The sequence below is a fragment of the Octopus sinensis genome, linkage group LG11, assembly GCF_006345805.1.
Source record: "Octopus sinensis linkage group LG11, ASM634580v1, whole genome shotgun sequence".
NCBI classification, from domain to species: Eukaryota; Metazoa; Mollusca; class Cephalopoda; order Octopoda; family Octopodidae; genus Octopus; species Octopus sinensis.
The window spans coordinates 73144831-73172745 of NC_043007.1; the positions used below are offsets into that span (position 1 = coordinate 73144831).

Here is a 27915-nt window from a genome sequence, read left to right on the forward strand (position 1 = left end):
ATTGGATCCGTCCGTGTTCAAATCCCCTTACAATCACTCTTTCAATATTGCTAACAATTACCGTCACTCTCATACCATTACCCATTGTCATTGCTATCCATCACTTTATCTCAAATTTCTCTCCGACCATTCACTTTCATTTCCAGTACTCCTATCACTTCTCTCTCTCTCTTTGCTCTATAACACTACAAAGAACAATATAATCCTCAGGTACTGGAGAAGGAACGAATGGAAACAGCATGAAGCAAACAGGACGCTTTAGTTTTGCTGGGGATGACAACTTCTTTAGTTTTACACTCTGTAAAATGACTGATAAGGAGAGCATCCTGCTGTAGAAACCTTGTCAAAAATGATATAGTCAACGACTCGTCTTGGAGGTCAGTAACTCAAAATAAGAACTGACTCGGAGCGTGACGACCTACCCAAATCATGACATCATGGAAAACTGAACGTAAATTGCTGCTGCTGCTGCTGCTGACGATGATGATGATGGCGACAGCCTGCTGATATACTTCTTACTTCTTGCAAGAAATACCGTACTTTCTTTACAAACACACTTTGTTTACGTTTAGCTTGATGAAGCAGATCTATAATTAAAAGCTTTCCAGTCATGACCCCACATCCATCTTTTTTAAAGCTTAGTATAACTAGGACTACATTATCTAATGTTGTCTCCTTAATAACACATCGGTGTGTTGCATTGATGGAGAGCTAACAGCTATTTCTACAAAGCGCGCAACAAGGTAGTCATTTCTCGTTACTTCGTGTCACCGCCTCGTTTTCATCGCAGGTCAACTTATACCGATTTCACACTTACATGGCCTAATGCATCTCCTGCATTTTAATTAGTGTTCTGCTTGATATATCGAACATCGTTCGAGCTGTGTTTATCACAATGTGCCTGAAAGTCTGTCTGCTGTGTTCCACTGGTTGGTTTTCATTGCTTCCACTATCCTGTTTACCACTTTTGCTACTTTATGGTCTCGCATGTGGTGCGGATACCATCCTTCGAATGTCACTCCTTTTGTCATTGGTCTGTGTCCTGGGGCATTATATTTCAATTAATTGGATTTTTCTTCAACCATTTGGAGAGGTATGTATTCGATGTTGCCCCGTCCTTACAATCCAGTTCTTAAATTATCACTATCAAATTTAAGAATTTCAAAATTCCCCGCCAAGTTTATAAACAACACTAACATTTCATAAAATTGTTCTTTCGTTATTATTGAATACTTTCGTTCTTCAAAGCGTAATTAAAATATTGCCGGTTTCTTTATTAGTTGCAGGTGTGTGATGGAAAAAAAATTAAAAACAATCTTTACCGGAAAGATTAAGTTACGAATGAATGAGTGATTATTTTCGGAGATAAATCTCAAGTAGTCGAGTTGGATACCAATAAGAAATTTATAAAAATATTGTCGCTGTAATTGATTATTTTAAAATTTAATATCTGACATTAAATATTCTTTAACTTAACTTTAACAGTAATCATTAGTGATTTAAAAATAAGTAACCAGCATGCGAAAGTATTCAGTAATGAAAGTACAATATATGATGAGAATGTGGTGTGCGATCGTCGCAAAAAAGCTAATTAACTAATAAATAAATTATTTTAGCCAAAGACCACAGTTTAAAAAAAAAATACCGCAGCTCCATTCATGTTTACACAAAGAAAGGGGATTTTTTTTTCATGTTTTCGATAAAAAGGAATTTGCTGACAAATTTTGGACAATAGAATAATTAGCAGATATCTAGATATTGAAGGATACAAAACATTTACTCGAAAAACATATTCAAGTATTATTCCCATGCATGGTTGTGTAATTAAGTTCGGTTCCACTGCGTAATAATTCGGAGAAGCTTCTTCTTCAACTATACATCAAGACTAATATCATGAGTGGAATTTGGTAGATGGAAACTGTGTGAAAACCTATTTTATATATATGTATATGAATAATTGTTTAGTTTATGACATGAAATAAACGCACACAACTCTTGACTATCTCTTTCTTTCTCTATTTTAGTTGCCGGTGCTGAAACCGAATCTTTTGCATCCCTCAACTCTGTATCAATTAGATTCATGCCCTACACATTCTGCTGGCCGACACACATATTCTTCGTATCTTTTTCACTTCCAAACCCAGTCTCCACCAAACCATCAGTCTCTGCATCCATCAGGTCGTGTCTTACTACGTCTGTCCACTACACATTTAAGTACTTCGTCACTCCCTCACTCTTGCATCCCATGCCACCTCAAGTCAGTTGACGGATTGGCTCTATGTAAATATATACTTGCAGCATATTTTCTTCATCTCTGATCCATCAGAACTGACACACGAGTGAAATCATTTCCCGTAGTCATGTCACTCAAGATTTCATGCATGAACAATTCTCACCCCAAATCTCATGAGTAGTTCACTCGTAGATTCCACACAACATTTCAAGCAAAAAGCACAGCTTGTATCACTTGGAGAAAATTACTCCCTCCTGCAAACAAGTTGGCTTTTACCCAGTACATCAATCCTTTGGAAGACCAACAAATTCGATGACTGGCACCTGGTTGTTGCCTGTGCTGCTGGACTGACTCCTGTGCAGGTGGCAAGTAAAGAAACACCGTTTCGACCCAGTGCTTCAGGAGACCTATTGAGTCAAGTACATCAAAAATCAATGGAAATTGTTGTGATACCTGTGTCGGTGGCACGTAAAAAGCACCATCCAAACGTGGCCGATGCCAGCGCCACCTCGACCGACTTCTGTGCCGGTGGCACGTAAAAAGCACCAACCGATTGTGGCCATTGCCAGCCTCGCCTGGCACGTAAAACGCACCCACTACACTCACCGAGTGGTTGGCGTTAGGAAGGGCATCCAGCTGTAGAAACACTGCCACATTAGAGCCTGGTGCATGGAAAACGGACGTTAAACGATGATGATGATGATCTCCTTGCATTGCACATCCCTCAAGCCTTCCCACCACCCAAAGTCAGTCAATCTTTTTAACAAAAGAATCTCTCCAAACTTTGTGGAATCTTCTTTCTTTCTATTTGCCAACCCTGGAGGCTCTGTAAGCAGGACTCTCATGGAGATAACTTTAACAAGTCAAACCAAACCTGCACTGTCTCCATGAAGAGTGAGACCTCGAAAGCATCTTCCAAAAAAACCATTTCAATCTTGTCTCCTTCAAAAGCTCAAAATCTCAATCATTATATGTAACGTTGTAAACTTCCCATTAAACAAGAATCAGTGAATTGATATGAAATCCTTCACTAACATGCTCAATCCTTTCAGACATAAGTCTACTGTCAACTCATCCTACCTCATCCTACTTTTCCTATGATAGTCACATTGGCCTCTGGTTTCTGCATCTAGCTAGTTTTATGCTACCTTCTCTCAGGCATTCCTAAATCATTAGTTATCCTCTTGTCACCCGTATAATACATCTTTCATATAGACACCTTGACAGTGAATACTATGTCCACTCCTTCTTTGTGCATGTTTCCTTGTAGCTGTCAATTTGCACCTATTTAAAGAGGAACATTAATTGCATTGTTCTGATAGGTCTCAGAGGGTCAGCAAAGGCCATGGGTACAGTTTTGCTTCAGATCAAACCAAGTAAATAAAAAAAATTAATATACCCCTGGTTAAATTACTTTGCTTTTATTGACCAGAGACAGAGTTAGTTGGCATAGGCATAGTTGTGTGGTTAAGAAGTTTACCTCCCAACCATGTGGTTTGGGGTTCAATCCCATTGCATGACACCTTGGGCAACTGTGTTCTGCTATAGCCCTTGACTGAATAAAGCGTTGAGTGGATTTGGAAGACTGAAAGAAGTTTGTTGTGTGTGTGTATTTCTACAATATATATATATATATATATATATATATATATATGTATATATATATACACACACACATATATACACACACACACACATACATATATATTTGTATATGGTGTGTATATGAGGGGGGGGGTCTGCATCTTCTTGTTTTGTCATGCAATAGTTGTGAGTGGCTCCAAGGAGAAATTTTTACCTTACTTAGACAGAAGTGAGGTTTGGTGACAGGAAGAGTTTCAACTATAGAAAATCTGCTTCGAGTTTCTGTTAATCACATTAACTTCAGCTTACTTTCTAGTCAGTGAGACCATAACCTTCTCGGCAAGCGCAAGTGAGACCATAACCTTGTGGCCTATACCAGGGGTGTAACCAGTCCACTTATGCGTGCCTTTCCTTCATTGGACACTAAACTCCGCTTGCGAAGACCTGTTGAGGCAAGTGAAATTGAAATCGAAATGAAACTCGGTGACTGGCATCTGTTGCTAGTGGAGCACTAAGAGTACCATACGAGTGAGATCGTTGCCAGAGCAACAAGCTGGCCCTTGTGCCGATGGCATGTTAAACACACAATTTGAGCGTGATCGTTACCTGCGTCGCCTTACTAGCACTTGTGCTGGAGGCACATGAAAAAACATTCGAGCAAAGTCGTTGCCAGTGCCGCTGGACTGGCTCCTTTGCAGGTGGCACATAAAAAGCACCATTTGAGCATGGCCCTCGTGCCGGTGGCAAGTAAAATCACCCACTACACTTTCTGAGTTGTTGGCGTTAGGAAGGGCATCCAGCTGTGGAAACTCTGCCAGATCAGATTGGAGTCTGGTTCGCCAGACCTCAGTCAAATTGTCCAACCCATGCTAGCATGGAAAACGGACGTTAAACGATGATGATGATGATGATGAATAAATACAATAAACATTTTCATTACTAAGTTGGCATTTGGAAGATAAATCAACAACAAATTCTTACAGTAAATTATAATGGAATGTTTTAATTTAGACATGCTTTAAAACAAACAGCATTGTATGATAGAATAAGAGATAGAATGATAGCAAAATGATGAATCACTGAATACATTTAAACTTGTTTTGTTCTAAAGAATGTTCTTTATTGTCCAGACTTGCCCAAGAATACTTTTCATTTATTTCTTTTTGTATTGTGGCTTGCAAGATTCTTGATGTGAACCCATGTGTTGAGATATATTTTGTTGTATCTCAAGAGGGTCATTATGCCAATAATAAACACATGCACTGGTTGGATGTATAGTAAGAAGTTTGATTCCGAGCTGCATGGTTCTGGGTTCAATCCTACCTTGGGCAAGTGACTTCTACTGTAGCCTTGGGTCAATCAAAACTTTATGAGTGTATTTGGTTGACATAAACTGAAAGAGGCCCATTGTATGTGTGTGTGTGTGTATGTTTTGCCTCCAGCATCACTTCTTCAAGGTGGTGGGCCAGTATGGTCACAGTCCAATGACTGAAACGAGTAAAAGATAAAAGATAATTACCATTTAACTAATTAACTAATTGATTGCTTGATTATTAATCATCAATCATTTAGGTTTTGTCAAAGTCCTTTTATTGCCATTTGCAAACCTCATCCATAACATTCTCTCATTACTCCAAGTCAAATTCTCATATCGAACCTCAAACAGATGTAACATGTTTTTTGAATTAACTCAAATATATATGAGTATATTTTGTGGCTTTACTTTGTGATGAAAGTAAACTGTAACTTGGGTTCATGAACTACCTTATAACTACTAAAATAATATAGAAAGTAAATCTTAGCTATGTTAATTAAGATATAGTTATTTATTGTTGTAAGATACCTGTTTTCCAGTTATTTATATATTTATTGTTGTTTTCTTATTTAGGTTGGATTATTTATTCTGCTGTGGGCTCTCCCTGTGAAACTCATCCCTTATTCAGTGGTATATGTCTATGGCTTTGTGCTGCAGTTATTTGAACCTATCATGTTATTCCAAGAAGTTCTCTTTATTCTTCTCCTAGCAACAAAACTTTCCAATTACATAAATGATTTGGCTGAAGAGGATGATGAGGATAACCTGTACATATATCAAATTATATTTGCTATATTTTCTATTCTAAACTATGGTTTATCCTGTTATATTGTGTTAATAACTTTTAACAGCAACACCTGGCTTCTTTATGTGATATTGTTTCTAACAGTCTTCAACCATGTTCTCATGTGGTCATTAGGAACTGGACAGATGTGGGAAACTGCTTTTAGCTTCATGTTGACCATGCTTATACTTTTACTCATGAAAACAGAGAACAACTTAAATGAAAATATAGAATTACCTATTTTATCCTGTTTTGATTCTAAACACACTTTGATAGAATTTGTGAGCAGTGTTTGGCAACTAAACTCTGAGAAACTATCCAACTTTCTAAATTTGATTGGCAGATTTTTAAGTCCTATTTTTCTTGGCACTATTTTCCTACGGCTCTTTTCTGTCAATTGCTTCAATTATCAGAAAACTGTTTCAATGTTTTTTGAAAACGAAGACAAAGAAGATGATGATTTATTAGAAGAAAGTAGTCTGTCCATTTTAAGTTGCTCAGGTTTACAACCAACTCTTGTTTGTAAATTGGGCACAGTTTTTGTTGTTACGCAACTTATGATTAGACAATTTTATCTTTTTATCGGAAATGGCTTAATTGCTCAGCAAGAATGGATAAAAAATTGGTTGCCTGATAATATATTAATTGGAAGAGTAACTCAAATGTTTTTGGTGAATATTTTCTTTCAGCATTCAATTTACAGACGATGGTCAGATAATTCTTAAATAATCATTATTTTGGAGACTATTGCACTTTTCACATAACAACAAACACCATTTACATTATTGATATATTTCATTATGAAATCCAAAATCAAGTAATGGAATTATTGTTTCTGATTTCTGCTGAGAATGTTTTAGAAATCATAAGGATTCCAATTCCAAAAGAGAAATAATCCATGTTGACAATATTCACACTTGGCCTTAATTCTTTTCTTTTTTTCATATCCATCTTTATGAATTCCAACAGTTCCTTTTAAAACAAAGACTTATTCATGTTCTTTGACACAAATACTGGCACATTTAAGATAATTAAATTTCTTATAAGCACTTACTTACTCAGAAAACTATTGAAAACTATTGCTCCTACATCAGGAATGGTATTGCTGTTCAATGGAAAACACTCCTAAATATAGAATGATACTGGTATTCTGCTACTCATATTTTATGTTGTTTCCACATTTAGTTGGTACTACTTGTTAGTGGAATACTTTCCTACTTCTAAGACAGTATTGCTGTTCAATGGAATATTCCTCTAAATCTAAGACAATACTGCTGTCCAATGGAATACTGCTCTCATGTCAGGGACTGTGCCATTACTTAATGGAATATTTTCCGAAATCTGGCATGCTGCTGCTACCCAAGAAAGAACACTACTCCTTACTTCTATGATGATGCTGTTATTCACATCATTACCTCTCATTTTGTACAACTTAAAATTTGAAAGAGTTGTTAGTCTCTGCACTTTTGCTAATCCCAAGATTTCTAAAAATTCTTAAACTGATGCTTCTAACTTGATAGAATACTAATGAAACAGCTGAGAAATCGAAAATCCATACAAGATCATCAGTTATAAACAGCGTGAAGAAAAATGTAGAGTTAAGGGGCTGAGATAAAGGAACCCAAAGGGTTTTTTAAAAGATGCAACTTTGCCCAAAAGCTTCATATTTGAAACCAACAACTCAACATGGTAAAAAACATTTTGCTAAAAATGATTCTGTCCTCTTTTTAGCTATCAAATTCTCTTGATTTAACCAAAATATTTCTTTAATTGAAATTTGTGGCCCAGAAAATAATGCCATTAGAAGGTTTAAAAGCAATATGAAGTATGAATTGATAATAAAGATTTGACAAGACAGCAGGGAGAGAGGTCAGATTTAAGGTGTTGGGTGTTTGCCTTCTGCCATACTTGATATGTAACTGTAGGACTACTATAAATTGGCTATGAATTGACTTAGGTAACAGAAACAGTCTATTATGTCTGGCATTTTAAGCAAGACCTGGTACCACTTTTTGGGAACTGGATACTCCTGAAAGATGGAGCTGACTTTGCCATCTGGTAAAGAGTAAATGAGCAAAAGGTTGAAACTGTAATAATTGGAACGATGCTGATGATGATAATAAACTTCAGATACATTATTTCTGTGTATATTTGCTAATTTTTCTGGTCTTAATTATTTGAAAACTAACTAATGAAGTAAAATTATATTAGACATATATCAAAAATCTTAGCAATTAATTCAGAATACTTGAAATGTTATTTATATATATATATATGCACATGCATTCAGACACATACTCATATGCATAAAGCCTATGCATTCAGACACATACTCATATGCATAAAGCCTGTAAAACTAAAACTTGAAATGTGAGAACTGGAAGTTCAGTTGAGCAAAAATTGGTATTAGTCAGAGGAACTGCATAAATAATCAAATCTCAACAGTTTCTACTGAGATGCAATTTACTGGTACTAATAAGGAGAAAACTGGTTACCCTGACAATGATTACTGGCTTCTCGACAGAGTGTAAGTACCTTGAGAGAAAAGTTGGACCTAAGAAGCATCAGATGTGGTGTGCAAGACTGCGCTGGTATGATCATGTGGCGAGAATGGATGAGGATAGCTGTGTGAAAAAGTGCCACACCCTTGCAGTTGAGGGAACCTGTGGAATAGGTAGACCCAGAAAGACCTGGAATGAAGTGGTGAAGCACGAACTTCGAACATTAGGCCTCACCGAAGCAATGACTAGTAACCGAGACTTTTGGAAATATGCTGTGCTTGAGAAGACCCAGCAAGCCAAGTGAGACCATAACCTTGTGGCCTATGTCAGGGGTGTAACTAGCCCACTTATGCATACCTTTCCTTCATTAGACACTAAACTCTGCTTGTGAAGACCTGTTGAGGCAAGTGAAATTGAAATCAAAATAAAATTCGATGACTGGCATCCGTGCTAGTGGAGCGCTAAGAGCACCATCCAAGCATGATCATTGCCAGAGCAACTAACTGGCTTCCATGCTGGTGGCACATAAAAAGCACCATTTGAGCGTGATCATTACCAGCGTTGCCTTACTGGCATGTGAAAAAAACTTTTGAGCGAGGTTGTTGCCAGTGCCACTAGACTGGCTCTTTCCATCAGCATTCACCCGGGGTGGGTTTAGCTGGCTTCATTCATCCTCAATACTGCATCTCACAAACGCCGACCAGACCTGGCGATTTGAGGCTAACGATCTCCAACCACTCCTTATTCCAGTGGCAAATGCCGTAGGTATGGGGGCCTAGGTTGGGTTCCAGATCAGCCTTGACTGTCATCAGCCAGGTTTTTCATTGTCCACCACATTGCTTTCGCCAACCCTGAAGGGGAACCGGGGCAATTGCTTCGTAGATGAATTCTGCTTGACGACGGAGGGCATGACCCAGCCAACGCAGACGTCTTGTTAGGATGACTTGTCGGAGGGAAGTGATTTTGCACTGGTGTCGCACCAAATTGTTGGAGACAAAATGATGCCATTCGACATGAAGGATGCGGTGTAGACAGGTGATTGAAGGATTCTAGTCGCTTAATATCTTCCACCCTCATTGGCTATGACTCACTGTCGTAAAGGAGAATCATTCACACTAGCGCTTGGTAGATCCGTACTTTGGTGGTGCGTCAGATCTCAGATCTTGACCAGAGTCATGCATTGAATCGGTTGGAGGCTTGGCGAGCGAGGTCGATTCGTGTTTTAATGTCAGCCTCACCTTGACCTGTAGCTGTAATGATGGCACCGAGGTATTTGAAACTCTCAACCTCTTCAAGAATATCACCATTGAGGACAATGGGTGTTTTGTCTGGTAGGGCGAAGCCAGCTGTGAGGGTTTTGGTCTTCGAGGCATTGACTTTCATACCAATCTGCGATGCAACATGCCGGAGCTCAATGATAACAAACTGGACATCAGCAAATGTTTCGCCAAGTATCGCAATGTCATCTGTGTAATCTAGATCCTTGATGGAAAAGTTGTGACCAACAGTGACACTGGGGAACTCCCTTAATGCATTTGTGGTGATCCAGTCGATGGCGTAATTGAAAAGAGTTGGCAAAAGAACATATCCTTGCCGAACGCCAGACTATATTTTGAAGGGTTCCGACACTTCACTGTACATGTGTATGCGGGATCTTGTTGAGCAGTTAATAAGCTTTGGTAAGATTGAGAAGTTTAGGTGGGATACCATCTGCCTGCATGATCTACCAGAGGGTGTCACAATCGACGGAGTCAAATGCAGCAGCAAAATCAACAAAGCAGATGACTGTCTTCCTGTCTTTGCCCGTGTCCGGTTTCATTTTGCCAGCTGGCTATTTCTGAATTTGATGTAGCCATGGAGCAACCTCAGATGGATCATTTAAGGTTGTTATGCAACCTGCTTGCATGTCTTCAACCTCAAAAGAACACTGAAAAGACCTAGATGAAAATTATATGTAGAGAGTTCAGAGAAACTGAAGATAACTATTAATGATGTTGGTAAACATGGTAAGAAATTATCTATGGAAAATTGGTACCATACTAATCCTGTAGTATTTAAACATACCATATACAGTCCAAATCTTTAACCTGTTTTATGTTCAAACCAGCCACAACTGGTCTCTTACACCTACTCTATAATGTCATTTTAAAAACAAACAATTACATCATCGAAGTCTCAAAGCTATGGAGATAGGCATGATTAATTCAAAATAATATGAATAAATAAGCATTACATTTGACAGATTATTCTAAATGCTAAAGGGTGAAGGGAGATAGATTAGAAGGAAACACCCTAAAAACCTCTCTGTCTAAAGTTTACTGGATAATTATAATGATCAATCCACCATGATAACTTATTTAACTTCTCTCCAAAGTTCTACTTATAGCAAAATATATTTCTCTAAACAATAATTATATGTTTGAATGAGCAAAGCTAATCAATTATGTAATTATAATAGTAACTATAAATTAATAGCATACTAGATGTGTTAAGCCAAGAAATTTTTTTGCTAAACTTAAACCCTGAATGATGACAACAATAATTTTCTAAATGCCTAGTTCTCAAAAAATACAAGGGGCAGAGAAAACACCCTCTAGATTTTAATTAAATATCCAACCCATGCTAGCATGGAGAACGGACGTTAAACGATGATGATGATGATGATGATCAATCACCACAAAAGTATAATTTTAACTATTTCTTGATGTACTACATCAAGTATGTTAGTTCTTATTTCTAGGTTTTCATGCAACAGGCATCCCTGGGTAATTTTTCCCAGTCACATATATATACATATTTATAGCATTCACATGTGTTATTAAATTATTCATGACCTGAGCTCTGGTAATTGAGAACTATTTCAAGTAAATTTGTATCTGCATATCAAATACATTCAGAGATACAAGGTCTGAACGTACATATGCAACATTATAACATTTTCTTTTCTTGAACTTTTATTACACAATATTGAAGTAAAAAATTACTTTTTATAAGAATTTGTCCTGTTATTTTTTAAATTTGTAACCTCGAGTTTTAAAATATGTTGACATTGAACATGTGAATTTGTTAAGTTAGACAAAAATGCCATACAACTTTTCTATTGTTTTCTTATAGAAATCTACTTCCTACTGAAAAGGTTTTTTTTTTTTTATATATTACTAACATGTTAACCAACTTTGCCATGTGAGAAAGACATGAATAGCCTCCAAGTATACAGGATCTACCTGTTCATAACCAACTTTATTACTCTTTTTCCCTTTTACTCTTTTCTTGTTTCAGTCATTTGATTGCTGGAGCACTGCCTTTAGTCGAGCTAATCGACCCTAGGACTTATTCTTTGTAAGCTTAGTACTCATTCTATTGATCTCTTTTGCCGAACCGCTAAGTTACGGGGACCTAAATACACCAGCATCAGTTGTCAAGCAATGTTGGGAGGACAAACACACACATATATATATATATATACACATATATACGATGGGCTTCTTTCAGTTTCCATCAACCAAATCCACTCACAAGGCCTATGGTTGGCCCGAGGCTATAGAAGAAGACACTTACCCAAGATGCCACGTAGTGGGACTGAACCCGGAACCATGTGGTTTGTAAGCAAGCTACTTACCACAGAGCCACTCCTGTGCCTATGCACTTTTTCTTTAATTTAATTTTCATTACACAATGATAAATAGTAATAGTATGGCATTGAAGTTGATATAATGTTTCTGTGTAGACTACGTTGCAATTCTCTGATCATCTTCAGCTGATACACACACACAGGCAGATAGGTGCTGGCAATGTTACGAGGTTAAGAAACTTGCTTCCCAACCATGTGGTCTTCATTTCTGTCTCACTGTGTGGCACCTTAGGTAAGTGTCTTCTATTATAACCTTGGGCCTTGCAAGTTAATTTGGCAGACAAGAACTGGAAGATGTCTATCATATATACATATATATTATTTTATTTATTAGGGAATAAAAATTCCGGCATCACAGGGGTTCAAATTATTCTCAATGAGGAAATATATATGTTATTTAGAGATAGTAGTCCCCTTACTCACCATATAAAAGAATTTTAATTTAATTTAATACTTACTACTCATTTCTCAGCTACACGTGTTTCTTAAGGTTCATTTTACGGTTCCTTAAGCATGCAGTGTTTTACAGGAACCCTTCTTAAAATCATCAGGCCTGATGATTGGGGTTACATTTTAAGAAAGGTTCCTGTAAAACACTGCATGCTTAAGGAACCTTAAGAAACACGTTTAGTTGAGAAATGAGTAGTAAGTATTAAATTGAAATTTTTTTATATGGTGAGTAAGGGAACTACTATCTCTAAATAATATATATATATGTATGTGTCTGTGTATGTTTGTGTATACCTTTACCTGGACATCACATGATGGCTGTAAATGAGCATCATTGCTATAAATTAGATTGTTCATTTTCAGTCTTCCATGAGAAAATATTACCTTGCTTAGAAACATGAAAGTTGGTGACAGGAAGGGCATCCAGCTGTAGAAAATATGCCTCAACAAATTCTGTCTGATCCATGCAAGCATTGAAAAATGGATGTTAAAGGATGATATACACACATATATTTTTTATCTTCTTTCAGTCATTGGATTGTGGCCATACAGGGGCTCTACCACAGAGTTTCAGTCAAACAAATTGACCCCAGTTCTTATTTTTAGTCTAGTATTTATTCTATAAGTCTCTTATGCCAAACTTCTAGGTTACAGGTATGTAAAGAAACCAACTTCAGTTGTCAAATGATGGTGGGGGAGAAATACAATGTGCACACACAAACACCACACACACACACGAGACAGGCTTCTTTCAGTTTCTATCTACCAAATCCATTCAAGGTTTTGGTTGGACAGGAAAAGGTAATTAAAATTCGTTAAAATGATAGATCTATTGGACTTTCAAAGAGATCAAATTGTTGGTGCTCGTATGGCAGGCACTAGCGTAACAAAAATAGCCAAAATGTTTGGTGTATCAAGAACTACTGTCTCAAAAGTAATGACAGCCTTTGAGAAAGAGGGGAAAAAACTCGCAAGAAAACCAAAACTTTCAGATAGGGACTGTCAGACTCTTATGTGAATTGTAAGAAAGGATCACAAAAGTATACAGCTCCCAAAATTACTGCAGAGCTTAATGACCACCTTGAGAACCCAGTTTCCAAAAAAAAACTGTTCATCGGGAGCTGCACAAAGCCAGATTTCACAGGAGGGCTGCAATAAAAAAAACCACTACTTTCAAAAACAAATGTTGCAAAGCATTTTGGGTGGAGTAAAAACCTACAGTATTGGTCCCTAGAGTAGTGGAAGAATGTTATCTTCTCAGACAAGTCATCCTTTACGTTATTTCCAACCACCGGCCAAGTATACATGTGGAGACAGATAAAAGAAGCACTTAACCCAGACTGCCTTCTCCCAACTGTTAAACATGGAGGAGGATCTGTGATGATCTGGGGGGACTATATCTTGGAAATCCGCCGGCCCAATGGTTTCCCTTCATGGCAGAATTAATAGTCAGGACTATTTAAGCATTTTATCTGATCAAATTCATCCTATGGTTGCAGAACTGTTTCCGGAGGGAAACACAATCTTTCAGGATGATAATGCACCAATTCCCATAGCTAAAGTTGTTGCTGAATGGCACGAGGAACATTCTAGTGAAGTTGAACATCTTATCTGGCGACCACAGTCCCCAGATCTCAGTGCATTTTAGAAAAACAAGTAAGGAATCGATATCCTCCACCATCATCACTGCAAGAATTGGAGACTGTTTCAGGTGAAGAATGGACAAAAATTCCTTTGGAGACAATTCAAATTTTGTACGAGTCCGTATCTCATAGAGTTCAAGCTGTAATTAATCCCAAGGGTAGCCCTACTCCATATTAAAATAAATTTGTTTGAAATTTGAAGGTGTTTACATTATTTTGTCCAACCCCTGCATATATATATATATATATATATGGCCACGATTACAATTTCAACTCAAAATGTCTTCTCAAGCACAACAAATTGCCAACAGTCTTGATCACTTGTCATTGCCTCTGTAAGACAATATCTGAAGATCATATTTCACCACCTTACTCCAAGTCTTCCCGCCAGATAAATTTGGTTTGTTGACTATTTTTTGTGGTAAATAACCAACTAGAGCAATTTGAAGATTAACAAGAGTGAAAGAAAGATTCTGTTTTATGAGCTAAAAATATGGCAGAATTGAATTTTTGGCTTCAGTATTTTTATTTTTAAGATCTTAAGGGTCCTCATATGGTATTGATAAAACATTGAAGTAATATTAGTTGGCACCATGTCACCACCATCTTTATCTCTTTTCCAGCTACTCTCAACCACCCTCACATAATGCTGGGTAACCATGTATCTCATTTATAGATACAAGACATCTATACTTGTCCCTCTATCATACTTTAGCCTTTCTACTCTTGACATAAAACCACCTCCCCCTCTCTCAAATACACCCTCTCATTTGAGGGGGATTTTTCTTTTTCTTTCTTTTCTTTGTCTTGCAAGTTATTTGATAACCTCACCACTGCTCAATAAACAATGTAAAAATAGTTGGCAGTAGGAAGGCGGCAAGCTGGCAGAAACATTAGCACGCCGGGCGAAATGCATAGCCGTATTTTGTCTGCCGTTACGTTCTGAGTTCAAATTCCGCCGAGGTCGACTTTGCTGTTCATCCTTTCGGGGTCAAAAAATTAAGTACCAGTTAAGCACTGGGGTCGATGTAATCGACTTAATCCGTTTCTCTGTCCTTGTTTGTCCTCTCTGTGTTTAGCCCCTTGTAGGTAGTAAAGAAATAGGTATTTCGTCTGCCATTACGTTCTGAGTTCAAATTCTACCGAGGTCAACTTTGCCTTTCATCCTTTCGGGGTCGATTAAATAAGTACCAGTTACGCACTGGGGTCGATGTAATCGACTTAATCCGTTTGTCTGTCCTTGTTTGTCCTCTCTATGTTTAGCCCCTTGTGGGTAGTAAAGAAATAGGTATTTCGTCTGATGCTACGTTCTGAGTTCAAATTCCGCAACGGTCGACTTTGCCTTTCATCCTTTCGGAGTCAATTAAATAAGTACCAGTTACGCACTGGGGTCGATGTAATCGACTTAATCCGTTTGTCTGTCCTTGTTTGTCCCCTCTGTGTTTAGCCCCTTGTAGGTAGTAAAGAAATAGGTATTTCGTCTGTCATTACGTTCTGAGTTCAAATTCTACCGAGGTCGACTTTGCCTTTCATCCTTTCGGGGTCGATTAAATAAGTACCAGTTACGCACTGGGGTCGATATAATCGACTTAATCCGTTTCTCTGTCCTTGTTTGTCCTCTCTGTGTTTAGCCCCTTGTGGGTAGTAAAGAAATAGGTATTTCGTCTGCCATACGTTCTGAGTTCAAATTCTACGAGGTCGACTTTGCCTTTCATCGTTTCGGAGTCGATTAAATAAGTACCAGTTACGCACTGGGGTCGATGTAATCGACTTAATCCGTTTGTCTGTCCTTGTTTGTCCTCTCTATGTTTAGCCCCTTGTGGGTAGTAAAGAAATAGGTATTTCGTCTGATGCTACGTTCTGAGTTCAAATTCTACCGAGGTCGACTTTGCCTTTCATCCTTTCGGGGTCGATTAAATAAGTACCAGTTACGCACTGGGGTCGATATAATCGACTTAATCCGTTTCTCTGTCCTTGTTTGTCCTCTCTGTGTTTAGCCCCTTGTGGGTAGTAAAGAAATAGGTATTTCGTCTGCCATTACGTTCTGAGTTCAAATTCTACCGAGGTCGACTTTGCCTTTCATCCTTTCGGGGTCGATTAAATAAGTACCAGTTACGCACTGGGGTCGATATAATTGACTTAATCCGTTTCTCTGTCCTTGTTTGTCCTCTCTGTGTTTAGCCCCTTGTAGGTAGTAAAGAAATAGGTATTTCGTCTGATGCTACGTTCTGAGTTCAAATTCCGCAACGGTCGACTTTGCCTTTCATCCTTTCGGAGTCAATTAAATAAGTACCAGTTACGCACTGGAGTCGATGTAATCGACTTAATCCGTTTGTCTGTCCTTGTTTGTCCTCTCTGTGTTTAGCCCCTTGTGGGTAGTAAAGAAATAGGTATTTCGTCTGACGCTACATTCTGAGTTCAAATTCCGCCGAGGTCGACTTTGCCTTTCATCCTTTCGGAGTCGATTAAATAAGTACCAGTTACGCACAGGAGTCGATGTAATCGACTTAATCCGTTTGTCTGTCCTTGTTTGTCCTCTCTGTGTTTAGCCCCTTGGGGGTAGTAAAGAAATAGGAAGGCGGTGAGCTGACAGAATCATTAGCAAGCTGGACAAAATGCTTTACACCATTTCTTCCAGTTTTACATTCTGAGTTGAAATTCCATTCCACATCCTACTGAGGTTGACTTTGCTTTTCATCCTGTTGGAGTCAATAAAATAAGTACCAGTTGAGTATTGAGGTTGATGTAATCGACTAGCCCTCCCTCCAAATTTCAGGCCCATGTGGCTATACTAGAAAAGATTAGGAAGAGTATTCAACCATAGAAACCATGCCAAAGAAGACAGTGGCGCTCAACACAGCCCTCCACTTTGTTGGGTCCTCTTAAACCATTGAACCCATACCAGCATGAAAAATGGATGATAAATGATGGCGACGATGACGATGATGGACATAATAGGCTGAAAGATAGATGTTTGTGTAGTGGTGTACGTGTAAATGGAGAAGTAGGTCACATGGTAGTGTCTGTCCATAGTTGGATTTCATTAAAACTAAAAATACAGGAAGGCAAAAACAGTCATGCATATATATACATGGATTAGATGTCTGTATATAAACAGTATATAGGTGTACATATTTTTAGTACTATCAATGTCTATCCGTATGAAGTTACCACTACTCCTACTCCCTCTTCTATTTGTACTCACCCACTGCATACATCTAACTTTCAACCCAACTCAATATCTTTCTCACTGCACCCTCCTTCGGAATAAAAGCTATTAAACTAATATTACTATATTTACCCCTTGATACAGTCACCCTATTGACCTTCAAACAAGAAATACTTAAGCTAAAATATTCCAGTCTACCACACTCGAAAGTCCATCGCCAAAAATAGGGGTTTTATTTTGTTTACTCGTATTATTCAGCTAATTACATTTCTTGGCCATTTCCTTAGAAATATTGGCTGATAATCAAAATTTGTGAACAAAAATAACACTATTGTCCAAACTAACATGCACATGTACACACACACACACACACACACACACACCACACACACAAACATCATCAGCATTTTAAAACATAAATAAAAGCAACACATGCACATACCCTTAAAAAAAAATCAACCACTCAAACCAAACACTAAGCTAAACCCACAACGTACAAATACAATATTTATTTCTCTCAAATCTTGACTTAATGCAAAGATTCTTATCTGGGATAAAAATTTTTTAAAAATCTATGAGGCATTGAAGCTTTCAACTCTTACAATTTTTCTGCTTGCAAATGACAAATGTAATGGATATATATGAAAAATTAATTTGCGAAGGTGTCATTAATTCTATTATTATCCAATGTAACGTGAGTCCAGATACTTAAATGTACGTTATAGATTGTTTTAACCTGATTTTGCCTTCATTTGATTTCTGTAGTTTTTCATCAGTGTATTTTTTGAGATTTAATGAGAGTTTTCACTGTTATTTCAAGCAGGTAGACATACTTAGTATATCCTTTGATTAATTATATATATATATATATATATATATATAACGTATGTTATAATTATAAACAGGGCAAATTTTAGCCATTTCTCTGCAGACTAAAAATGATGAACAACCTTAATCGATTTTCAAACCTTATTTGGTTCTCATCAGAGGTGTATACATCATTCTGAGAGTCTCTAGAGAAACAAGCAACCAAACTGTTTATATACTCAACAAGTGCAGCAGTTACTCTATGGAGGAGTCCTTAATTTGCATACCGAAAGTGTTTAACACTCTTTAAATACAAGCAGATATATATATATATTTAAGAAGCTTGCTTCCTGAACACAAGGTTCTGTGTGCGTCTGTCTTTGAGTCTGTCTTTGTCCCTCACTACTGCTTGACAACTGGTGTTGGTGTGTTTATGTCCCTGTAACCTAGTGGTTTGGCAAATGAGACCAATAGAATAAGTACCATGCTTAATAAAAAATAAATACTGAGGTCAATTTGTTTGACTAAAAATTCTTCAAGACAATTCTTCAACCCTAACCCAAACCCTTACACTGCATGGCCACAGTCTAATGACTGGAACAAGTAAAACAGGGATTGGCAACTTCTTTGCCACCATGGGCTGGATTGAGTATTAATGATGATAGTAGGCCAGATGAAGGCCTTAAAGAATAATTATGGAAAATTACACAAGCTAAAATTTAATCACGAGTGTTGACTATATTTAAAAATAATTTGTATTAACCACAGATGAATGTAATAATGGAAAAACATCATTTATTCAATTTAAGACATTTTTGAAATCATTTGTTTAAAAAAAATTGTAAAAATACGTAGCAGCCAAAAAAATTAATGGGAAACTTGATGTTTTCTGTTCCTTGAAAGCTTCTCAATATTAGGCTTCAAATTTGTTGATGCCAAGATCAAGATATTATCAAGATGATTATCAGTTAATCTTGTTCTGAAATTGTTCTTAGTTTGCTTCAATTTGGAAAATAATTGCTCATGCTGATAGGTGCTTCCAAACAAAGATGCCATCCTTTTTGCATGATTCACTAAGTTGGTATACTTCCCACTTGGAAAAATATATTTTGCATAGAAGTCAATCAATGAAACATCTTTAGAATGAAATTTAGATCTCAGTAAGTCGTCACACTGCATATCAATCAATTCCATTTGGAAACATTCTGGTACTGTCTCCACCTCCACATCAAATGGTGCAACAAACAATTTAAACTGATTTGCATGCAGATGAAAGTCAGCAAAATGTGATGCAAATTCATTTCTCAAATCCTGGATTGTATTCACAAATAGCTCTGAATCCTATGGTTTCCTTCTTTGAAATGATACAAAATGCACATAATTTTTATTTCAAGGTTGATATTCCCACAACTGTCGCTTTTTCTTCAAAGGCAACATATACATTGGTTATACATTTCATTTATGAGCTGAATTTTACCTTGAAGTTGTAATAACCTTCAAGATGATACAAGAAAAATAGAATACAAGAATAATAATGTACAAATGTGTAAAGAAAGTACAGAAAGAAGGAAAAATTTTAATTCAAAACGGTGCTATGGTTGCGGTGATCGACATTTGAAGAAAGATTGCTCCTTTAAAGATAAAACCTATTTTAAGTGTGGTAAAATTGGACATATACAGACAAAATGCCGGTCAAAGAAAATGGTAAAACAGAAGAAAGTCTACTCAACAAAAGTAAATTATACCAGACAAAACTGAAAATTTGTGTTGGTAGAAATAAATGGGTTTCAGACCAAAATGCAATTAGATACCATCTCAGACGTATCGATAATAAATATGGCAACATGCAGTAAGATAGGCAGTATGTGATGAGGTATAACTATATGCCCAAAGAGTGATAATACCTGAAGCACTGCAAAACAGTATTAAAAGACTTTCATGTAGGACATCTGGGAATTGTCCGGATGAAGAGCCTTATGAGAAGTTACATTTATTGGCCGAATATGGACAAGCAAATTGAGAGACTGGTAAAACAGTGTAGGGGATGCACTATGGCAGCAAAGGCGCCCCAGTGCAGATTCAACCATGGCCAAAAACGGATTCAGCATGGTCTAGACTACATGTGGATTTCGCAGGACCAATAAATGGCTCTCATTATATCATTGTGGTGGATAGCTATTCCAAATGGCCTGAAGTGTGAAAATGTTCAAGGCCAACCACAAGTGTGACTATTGACTTCTTGGAAGAACTGTTTGCTCATTATGGAGTGCGAGATATGATCGTGTCAGATAATGGTACACAATTCATGGCAAAGAAGTTCAAAAGATTCTGTAAGTCGGTTCAGATGAAGCATGTGTTAACTCCACCATACCATCCAAGGTCAAATGGGTTAGCGGAAAGATTTGTTGACACATTCAAGAGAGCCTTAAGGAAGACCAGACAGGAAATCCTTGAAGATGCAAATACGACAAAGTTTTTGCAGGTGTATAGAATAACACCGAATCCAAATGCAGAGTCAGGCAGGTCACCTGCAGATTTGATGTTTTCCAGAAAAATTCATTCTATTTTTGACAAATAGTTACCGAGCAGGAAACAGAAAATAGAAAATTCAGGAAGAAAAACGAAAATTTTTTAACACAGGTGACAAAGTGTATTTTAAAATATATAGTAACGGGAAACAGGACTGGGGACAAGGAAGTGTAACTGGACATCTGAGTAATGTGATGTACATGGTAAAAGGACCAAAATATGAACACAGAAGGCATTTAAACCAATTAAAAAAAAAGATATACCAAAAACCAAGAGAGGCGAGAAGAACCAATGGATTTATGGTATGATTTGTTCAAGGTCCCAGAACCACAAGCAAAAGCAGAACTGATGTGTAGGTCGAACAGGAAGAGAAAACCTACAGAAATGATGGAAATTAATGCTAAGAGGAAAAGATATGCCAGTTTCTCACCAAGGAAATAAAATTGATAAATTCGGGTTTAAAAAACTCAAAAGGGGGAGGTGTTGTGTCGGCGCCCCCAGATGATGAAGTAGGCTAGCCCAATATGTAGATATAGAGGGAGAAGTCTAGATGTCAAAGAGTTGAGTAGAGGTCATCCGAATGTGCGATATAACAGAATTTTAACAAGTTTATGTGTGATTCCAAAGCTTTCTATATGTTCTTGCAGTAGTACAACAAAGCCTTTTTTTTTGTCCTACCATTGCTTGACTACCATCAGTTGTGATGCCAAAAATCAAACTTCATTTCTGATATCATTTTCAACAAAGCTTCAAAGATGTCTGCTCTGGTTACAGTTTCCTTCAGAGGAATTAACTGAATAAGTTCTTCAAAGATCTGAAAAGTTGAAGTCACTCCTCACACAAAGACAGCAAGTTGTGCAGTGTCACTTAAGTCTGTACTCTCATTGACTGCAATTGAAAATATTGGAATTCACTGCAGGTGTTGATTAATTGATTTTTAACATCTGCTGACATTTTTTCAACCCTCCATGTGATCATCCTTGGAGACAGGCTGATAATTTCAAATAAAAACTTTTTTCTGTACAAAAATATCCAACACTGCCAATAAGCAGTCTTTAAAAAGATCGCCATCTATAAAAGGTTTCATCTTTTCAGCAATATGCTTTGAGACTTCATAGCTGACAATTTCTGTTTTTAAAAAATGACATTTGTTTTCCAAACCTAAACTTCAACCACTCAACTTCATCTTTCCTTGCTTGTTCAGTAAATGTCCTAAAATCTTTATAATGGTGCATCTTGTGTCGCCTAATATCTGCTACCTTATTCACAGCAATACTTTCTAAACATATGAAACAAATCAGTTCACATTGTATTGTGTTCAATGAAGAAGTAATCTAATGTCCAAGTTTCTTGGAAAATTCGGCATTCAGCACCTACCTTTCTTCATGGTCATTGAAATGTTTTCCTATGAATAAAATTAAAATTTAAATGAAAAATTTTACATCTGAATAATTCTATTTTTTTAGTGGCAGACCTTTTATTGTATTCGAAAGCCTCATCTCTCATATTACAATTATAATAATACCAGTTGGTTATGGCTAATAACTTGTATAATGTGAGTGATAATGATGATAAAGGTGAAAATAGGTAAGGGTATTGCGGCAAGGACAAGAAGAAGGAACAAATGAGATTTTAAACAATGACAATAAATGTATTACTAGGTTGAGGAAAAAGTTTGTGCATTGTTAATATAATGAACTGAATGAACACACACACACCACTAAAATATTAAAAAAAAGCACTATTTTAACATGGTGCACGACCTTTTACCTGGACCTAATATTTGAAAAATACAATAATGAAATAAACCAGTAAAAGTCTCTTGTTGGAGAAGAGATGTGTAATAATATAATAGAAACCAATGAAGAATTTGAGCACGAGAAAATGAGTTTGTAACTTACTGATAGTAGGTGGTTGGGGTAAGCAGTTGTCAGTTTCACGAATCAAAGATGGAGGTTTGCCATTGACAGAGTGAAGGCAGTATGCCTACAGAGACAGGTGTCCCTTGGAGGCAGTCTTTTTATATCAGTTGTCTCCCAGTTTTTTTATTTTCTGCGAGACTTTCGTATCATCTGCATAGCTTATTTATATTATTATATACATATACATACATACACACTTATATACATATATATATATATATATACACATATACATATATATATATACACATATATACATACATATATACATAAATATACATACATATATATACACACACACATCTATATATATACACATAAATATTTCATATATAAATATATATACTTATATATATATGTACATATATATGTATGCATATATATAGATATGTACATATACATGCATACATATACGTACATAAATATATATATATATACATATATACATATATATATATATATATACATATATACATATATATATGTATATATATACACAAGATATAAATATACACATATATATATATGTATATATGTGTGTGTGTGTCTATATATATATATATACAACCATATATATACATTGTGAAATAAGAAATGAAAGTTATATATATATATATTAGAATTTTCTCTGACTTCTCAGATTTTTTGTATGCTGGACTACTGGTTTTAAATTGATATTAAAATTAATATTAATTTATCTCCCTCATTATTTAAATATATATATATATATATATATATATATATACAAAGTGAAAGTATTAATAGAGAAACATTAAAACTGGGAGTATTATCTCACATTACAATGAAGGTGATATTATTTCACATTTGATGTAATGCTGAAATAGTATAAGACATAGGAGATTGCTCTGGGCTCGAATTAGGCAAGAAGCTGAACATATTTTGGGCCCATGACACTGAATTGAATGAAATCAGTTGGGTAGTTCTCAAGTTTTAGTGGTGCACACATACAGACAGACACACATTCTTAATTTTATATATATATATATATATATATCATCATCATCATCATCATCATCGTTTAGTATCCGCTTTCCATGCTAGCATGGGTTGGACGGTTCAACTGGGGTCTGGGAAGCCAGAAGGCTGCACCAGGCCCAGTCTGATCTGGCAATGTTTCTACAGCTGGATGCCCTTCCTAACGCCAACCACTCCATGAGTGTAGTGGGTGCTTTTTACGTGACACCGGCACAGGTGCCAGACGAGTCTGGCAAATGGCCACGAACGGATGGTGCTTTTTACGTGCCACGGCACGAGGCATCGGGGCAGCACTGGCAATGGCCACGTTTGGATGGTTCTCTTACGTGCCACCGGCACTGGTATCTCAGCTGCAATTTCCATTTCGATCCTGATTCTCACTTGCCTCAACAGGTCTTCACAAGTAGAGTTTTGTGTCCCAAGAAGGGAAGGTATGCATAAGTGGACTGGCTACATCCCGTGTAGAAGGCCACGGGTTATGGTCTCACTTGTCCTGCCGGGTCTTCTCATGCACAGCATACTTCCAGAGGTCTCGGTCTCTAGTCATTTCCTCAGTGAGACCTAAAGTTCGAAGGTCGTGCTTCACCACCTTGTCCCAGGTTTTCCTGGGTCTGCCTCTTCCACAGGTTCCCTCAACCGCTAGGGTGTGGCACTTTTTCACACACATACACACACATATATACATATATATATATATATACAAACATATATATATATACATATATATATATATACACATATATATACATACATATGTATATATACATATGTATGTATATATGCACACACACACATATATATATATAATATACATACATATGTATATATACATAGATATACATACATACATACATATATATATATACATATATATATATATACATATATCTATATATATGTGTATATATATATATATATAATATATATATATACATATATAATTAATTATATATACATGCATACATATATATATACATTCTTATATATATATATATATATATATGCATATATATATACATATATAAACACACACACACATATATATATATATATTATATATATATATATTTTTCAAAATGTAACCTCATGTGAATCGGCAGTTGTTTTTTCCTCTGTCTTCCTTTTCTATTGGACTTTCCTCTATTCCTGAAGCAGAGCTTCGCTCGAAATGTAAAACCACTTTTCTTTCCTTCCCTGAGCATTTGCTAATGCTTTACATGTACCACATCCTCGCATTGTTGGTTTGTGTGTGTTTGTTCTTCATTTTTTGGCATTTACATATATATATATATATATATATATATATATATATATATATACATTTATATACAAATACACACACACACACACACATATATATATATATATATATATATATATATATATATATAACACATAAATATATATATATGCATATATATATATATATATATATATATATACATACATACATATATATAAAACTGAGAATGTGTGTGTGTGTGTCTGTATGTGTGCATCCCTAAAACTTGAGAACTACTCAACTGATTTTGTTCAAATTTTACACTTGCCTTACTTAGGGTCCATGTAGTGTCATGGGCAAAAAAAAATTTTCAACTTGTTGCCTTATATGAACCCAGAGCAATCTCTTATCTCTTACACTGCTTCGGTATTACGTGTCAAAAGTGAAACAATAGCATTTCTATTGTAATGTTAGATAATACTTTCACTATTATATGCTTTCAATTTCAATTACTTTCACTATGTATTTAGAAAGCGTAATTGAGGTTAGCCTCTAGTGGGAAATAATAAAAAAAGCTCAGCCTTATAGAAATAGCAGATATAGGTGTGAGCTTTGCTCTATGGAAACATATGAAATTTTTAAGCATAAGGATAATGGCAACCTGATTAATAATCGATTAGACCTTTGGGTATCATGCGTACATAGTGTCACCCGTACCTTCAAATATTTTAGAAAGTAGCACTTTATTGATCTTGGGTTTTAAAACCTATAATGTACCTCTTAATTTAAAAGCAGTGCATAGGTAGCATGCCCTATAGCATTAATTCTCCTTTAGTTAATACTTGGCATCAGTGATTATAGACACAAGCTAATTAAGTAAATAAACAATTTTTAGTTTTAAATACTTGAATTATTAAATATTTTGTATAAATCTTCTCTATTAAAGTTACTAAGTTGGTATATATACTTCATCATGATTTATATCCTTTTTTATGGTGTTTCTACCCTACCCAATCATTTTAATACTTCATAATTGCCTTTAGACAAACCTAAATTTTTGTACCCCTAATAAATCCATACTTAGCTTATAAAAAACAATATAGGTATCTTCACAACTTAAAATTAAATTGTCTAAATTATAATTTAATTAATTTATAGTAAATTTGTTCTTTCACCTCAATGATAAATCTTCCTGATAACCCTAAATTTTAACTTTATACAATAATGACATATTGTTTAAGATAGTTTTAGTAACTAAGTTTTTTTTATCCCTTTCTTAAAGTGTTCTGTCCTCTTAATTTTGGTATTTATATTGGCTTTATGCAAACAGCCCTTCTAATTAAGTACCCCTAAGAAACTATTATATCATTTATGGATTAACACAAATAACTTTTAAAATCTATATTATACTTCTTAATTTAATATTAGTATATATTAGTATGTCCTTTTAACAACAATTATTCTTTTAACTAATACCGGGTTTCAGTCCTGATTATAATAAGCTAAATAAGTTAAATAACAATTTTTAGCTCATAATACTTAAATTATTATACATTTTCTATAAATACTTGCTATTGAATTTAATAAGGTATGGATATTTTATTATGGTTTTTAGTGATTAGGCTGTTTTTATGCTATTTTTATGCTATACTCAAAAGTATTCACAAAGGAAAATACTGTCATTGGCTGAATATAATAATGGAAGAGGAGATGGAATTGGTAAATTATAAAAAACAGAAAAAGAATTGCGGATTGAATGATGTTATCTTGCTCAGACTTGTCCAGATGTATCATATAATATCTGTAAGAAACATCCTAAAGTGAAAATCCCTGTTTGAAGCTAGTAAAGTATTATTAATGCTTGAGTCCAAGGAAAGTTCCAGATCATTTTCTAAGTAGGAAAAACCTTCTGATTTGAACATTATATATTACTCCAATTTTGCTTATAATAGGGAGATTTTTATCATCTTTATCAGAAGTAATACGAACAAATGGCTTCAATGCAGTGTTCATCCAAAACACTGGGCCATGCAATGCAAAGTCTATAAGCTTCAGAACCTTTCTGTCAGTGAATCAGCTGATATTGGTGTCTTAGAAGCTGCTCTGATACAGCAGATGTTTCGACTACCCAGATTACTAAACTTGTAGAAACTTCAAATTCATTGAACTTTGATCTTGATCTTCAATTGAAATCTTATACATAAATGGCAATTTCAATCTCTCAATCTGTCTGTTACCATCTTGCTGCCTATACCAGTGAACCAATCTTGATGAAACTTTGCAAACATGTTAAACTAACATCCAGTTCAATTATATGCAAATTGGATTTCAATAAAAATCTATAATGGGCTCCCTAGTGGGGTTGGGCTATTATTTGATAAAATGAGAAGGGTGCAAATAGTGTTAGTGTGAGAGAAATAAGGCGGCATAGTGAGTGTGGCTGATATCAGGGAACAGCATTGTGTAAGCGACAAATGTAGAGTGGCAGTGGGATGGTAACGTTAATACAGCTATCATTAATGGTAACGTTAATACAGCTATCACAACCTGGAATAAAACAACAAACTTTCTTCACTTCTTTTCTTGGCCTGTGATAGAATTCCAATATCTGAAACAATTCCAGCATTTCAAACATCCACATCACTCATAACACATATCCAACACGAGTTTTCTCCTAAAGACCCCTTTTGTCCATTCTTACCCTGGTTTATCAAGCTGTATTAGGTTTCATAAGTGTGAGCTGGTTTAACAAAAATGATACTCCCTCTCAACTGCTGCCATTTATCACTTATTCATCAGAAATAACTAAATGATTGCATCCTTTAAACCAGAAATATAGTATTTAATTCAATCCTAATCAGAAATTTTCGGAAAATGCTCTGTTTCTAAGCACCACTTCTTTTCTGCAGCCTTTGTGTGAACGTTTCTAAATCCATCTTGTAAAAATACTCAGGATGGCAATAATATATTTTCAAGAAAAACATAAAAGCATCATGTTACAGATCTTAGTTTGGTGGAATTCACTAATTGTAATGTTAACGTTATTGGGGAACCTTAAAATTTTTAATTAATTAGGAAAAAAAAATTATTAACGAACTTGTAGACATTATAAAACACTAGAGCCATGTT

General features: G+C 35.8%; 2 protein-coding genes across 2 annotated transcripts in view; one reads left to right on the forward strand and one right to left on the reverse strand.

The window, feature by feature from the left end:
- The window catches only part of LOC115217570, an 8090-nt gene extending 16 nt beyond the window's left edge, over positions 1-8074 (forward strand). The window contains exons 1-2 of the mRNA XM_029787310.2: positions 1-1093; positions 5706-8074. The exon at positions 1-1093 is cut by the window's left edge and continues 16 nt beyond it. Coding sequence (XP_029643170.1) covers positions 896-1093; positions 5706-6641 — 1134 coding nt within the window. The 5' untranslated portion in view covers positions 1-895 and the 3' untranslated portion in view covers positions 6642-8074. The remainder of the gene's footprint in view (positions 1094-5705) is intronic.
- Positions 1-27915, reverse strand: part of LOC115217571 (coiled-coil domain-containing protein 134) — an 87019-nt gene that overhangs the window by 52050 nt on the left and 7054 nt on the right. The window lies entirely within an intron of this gene.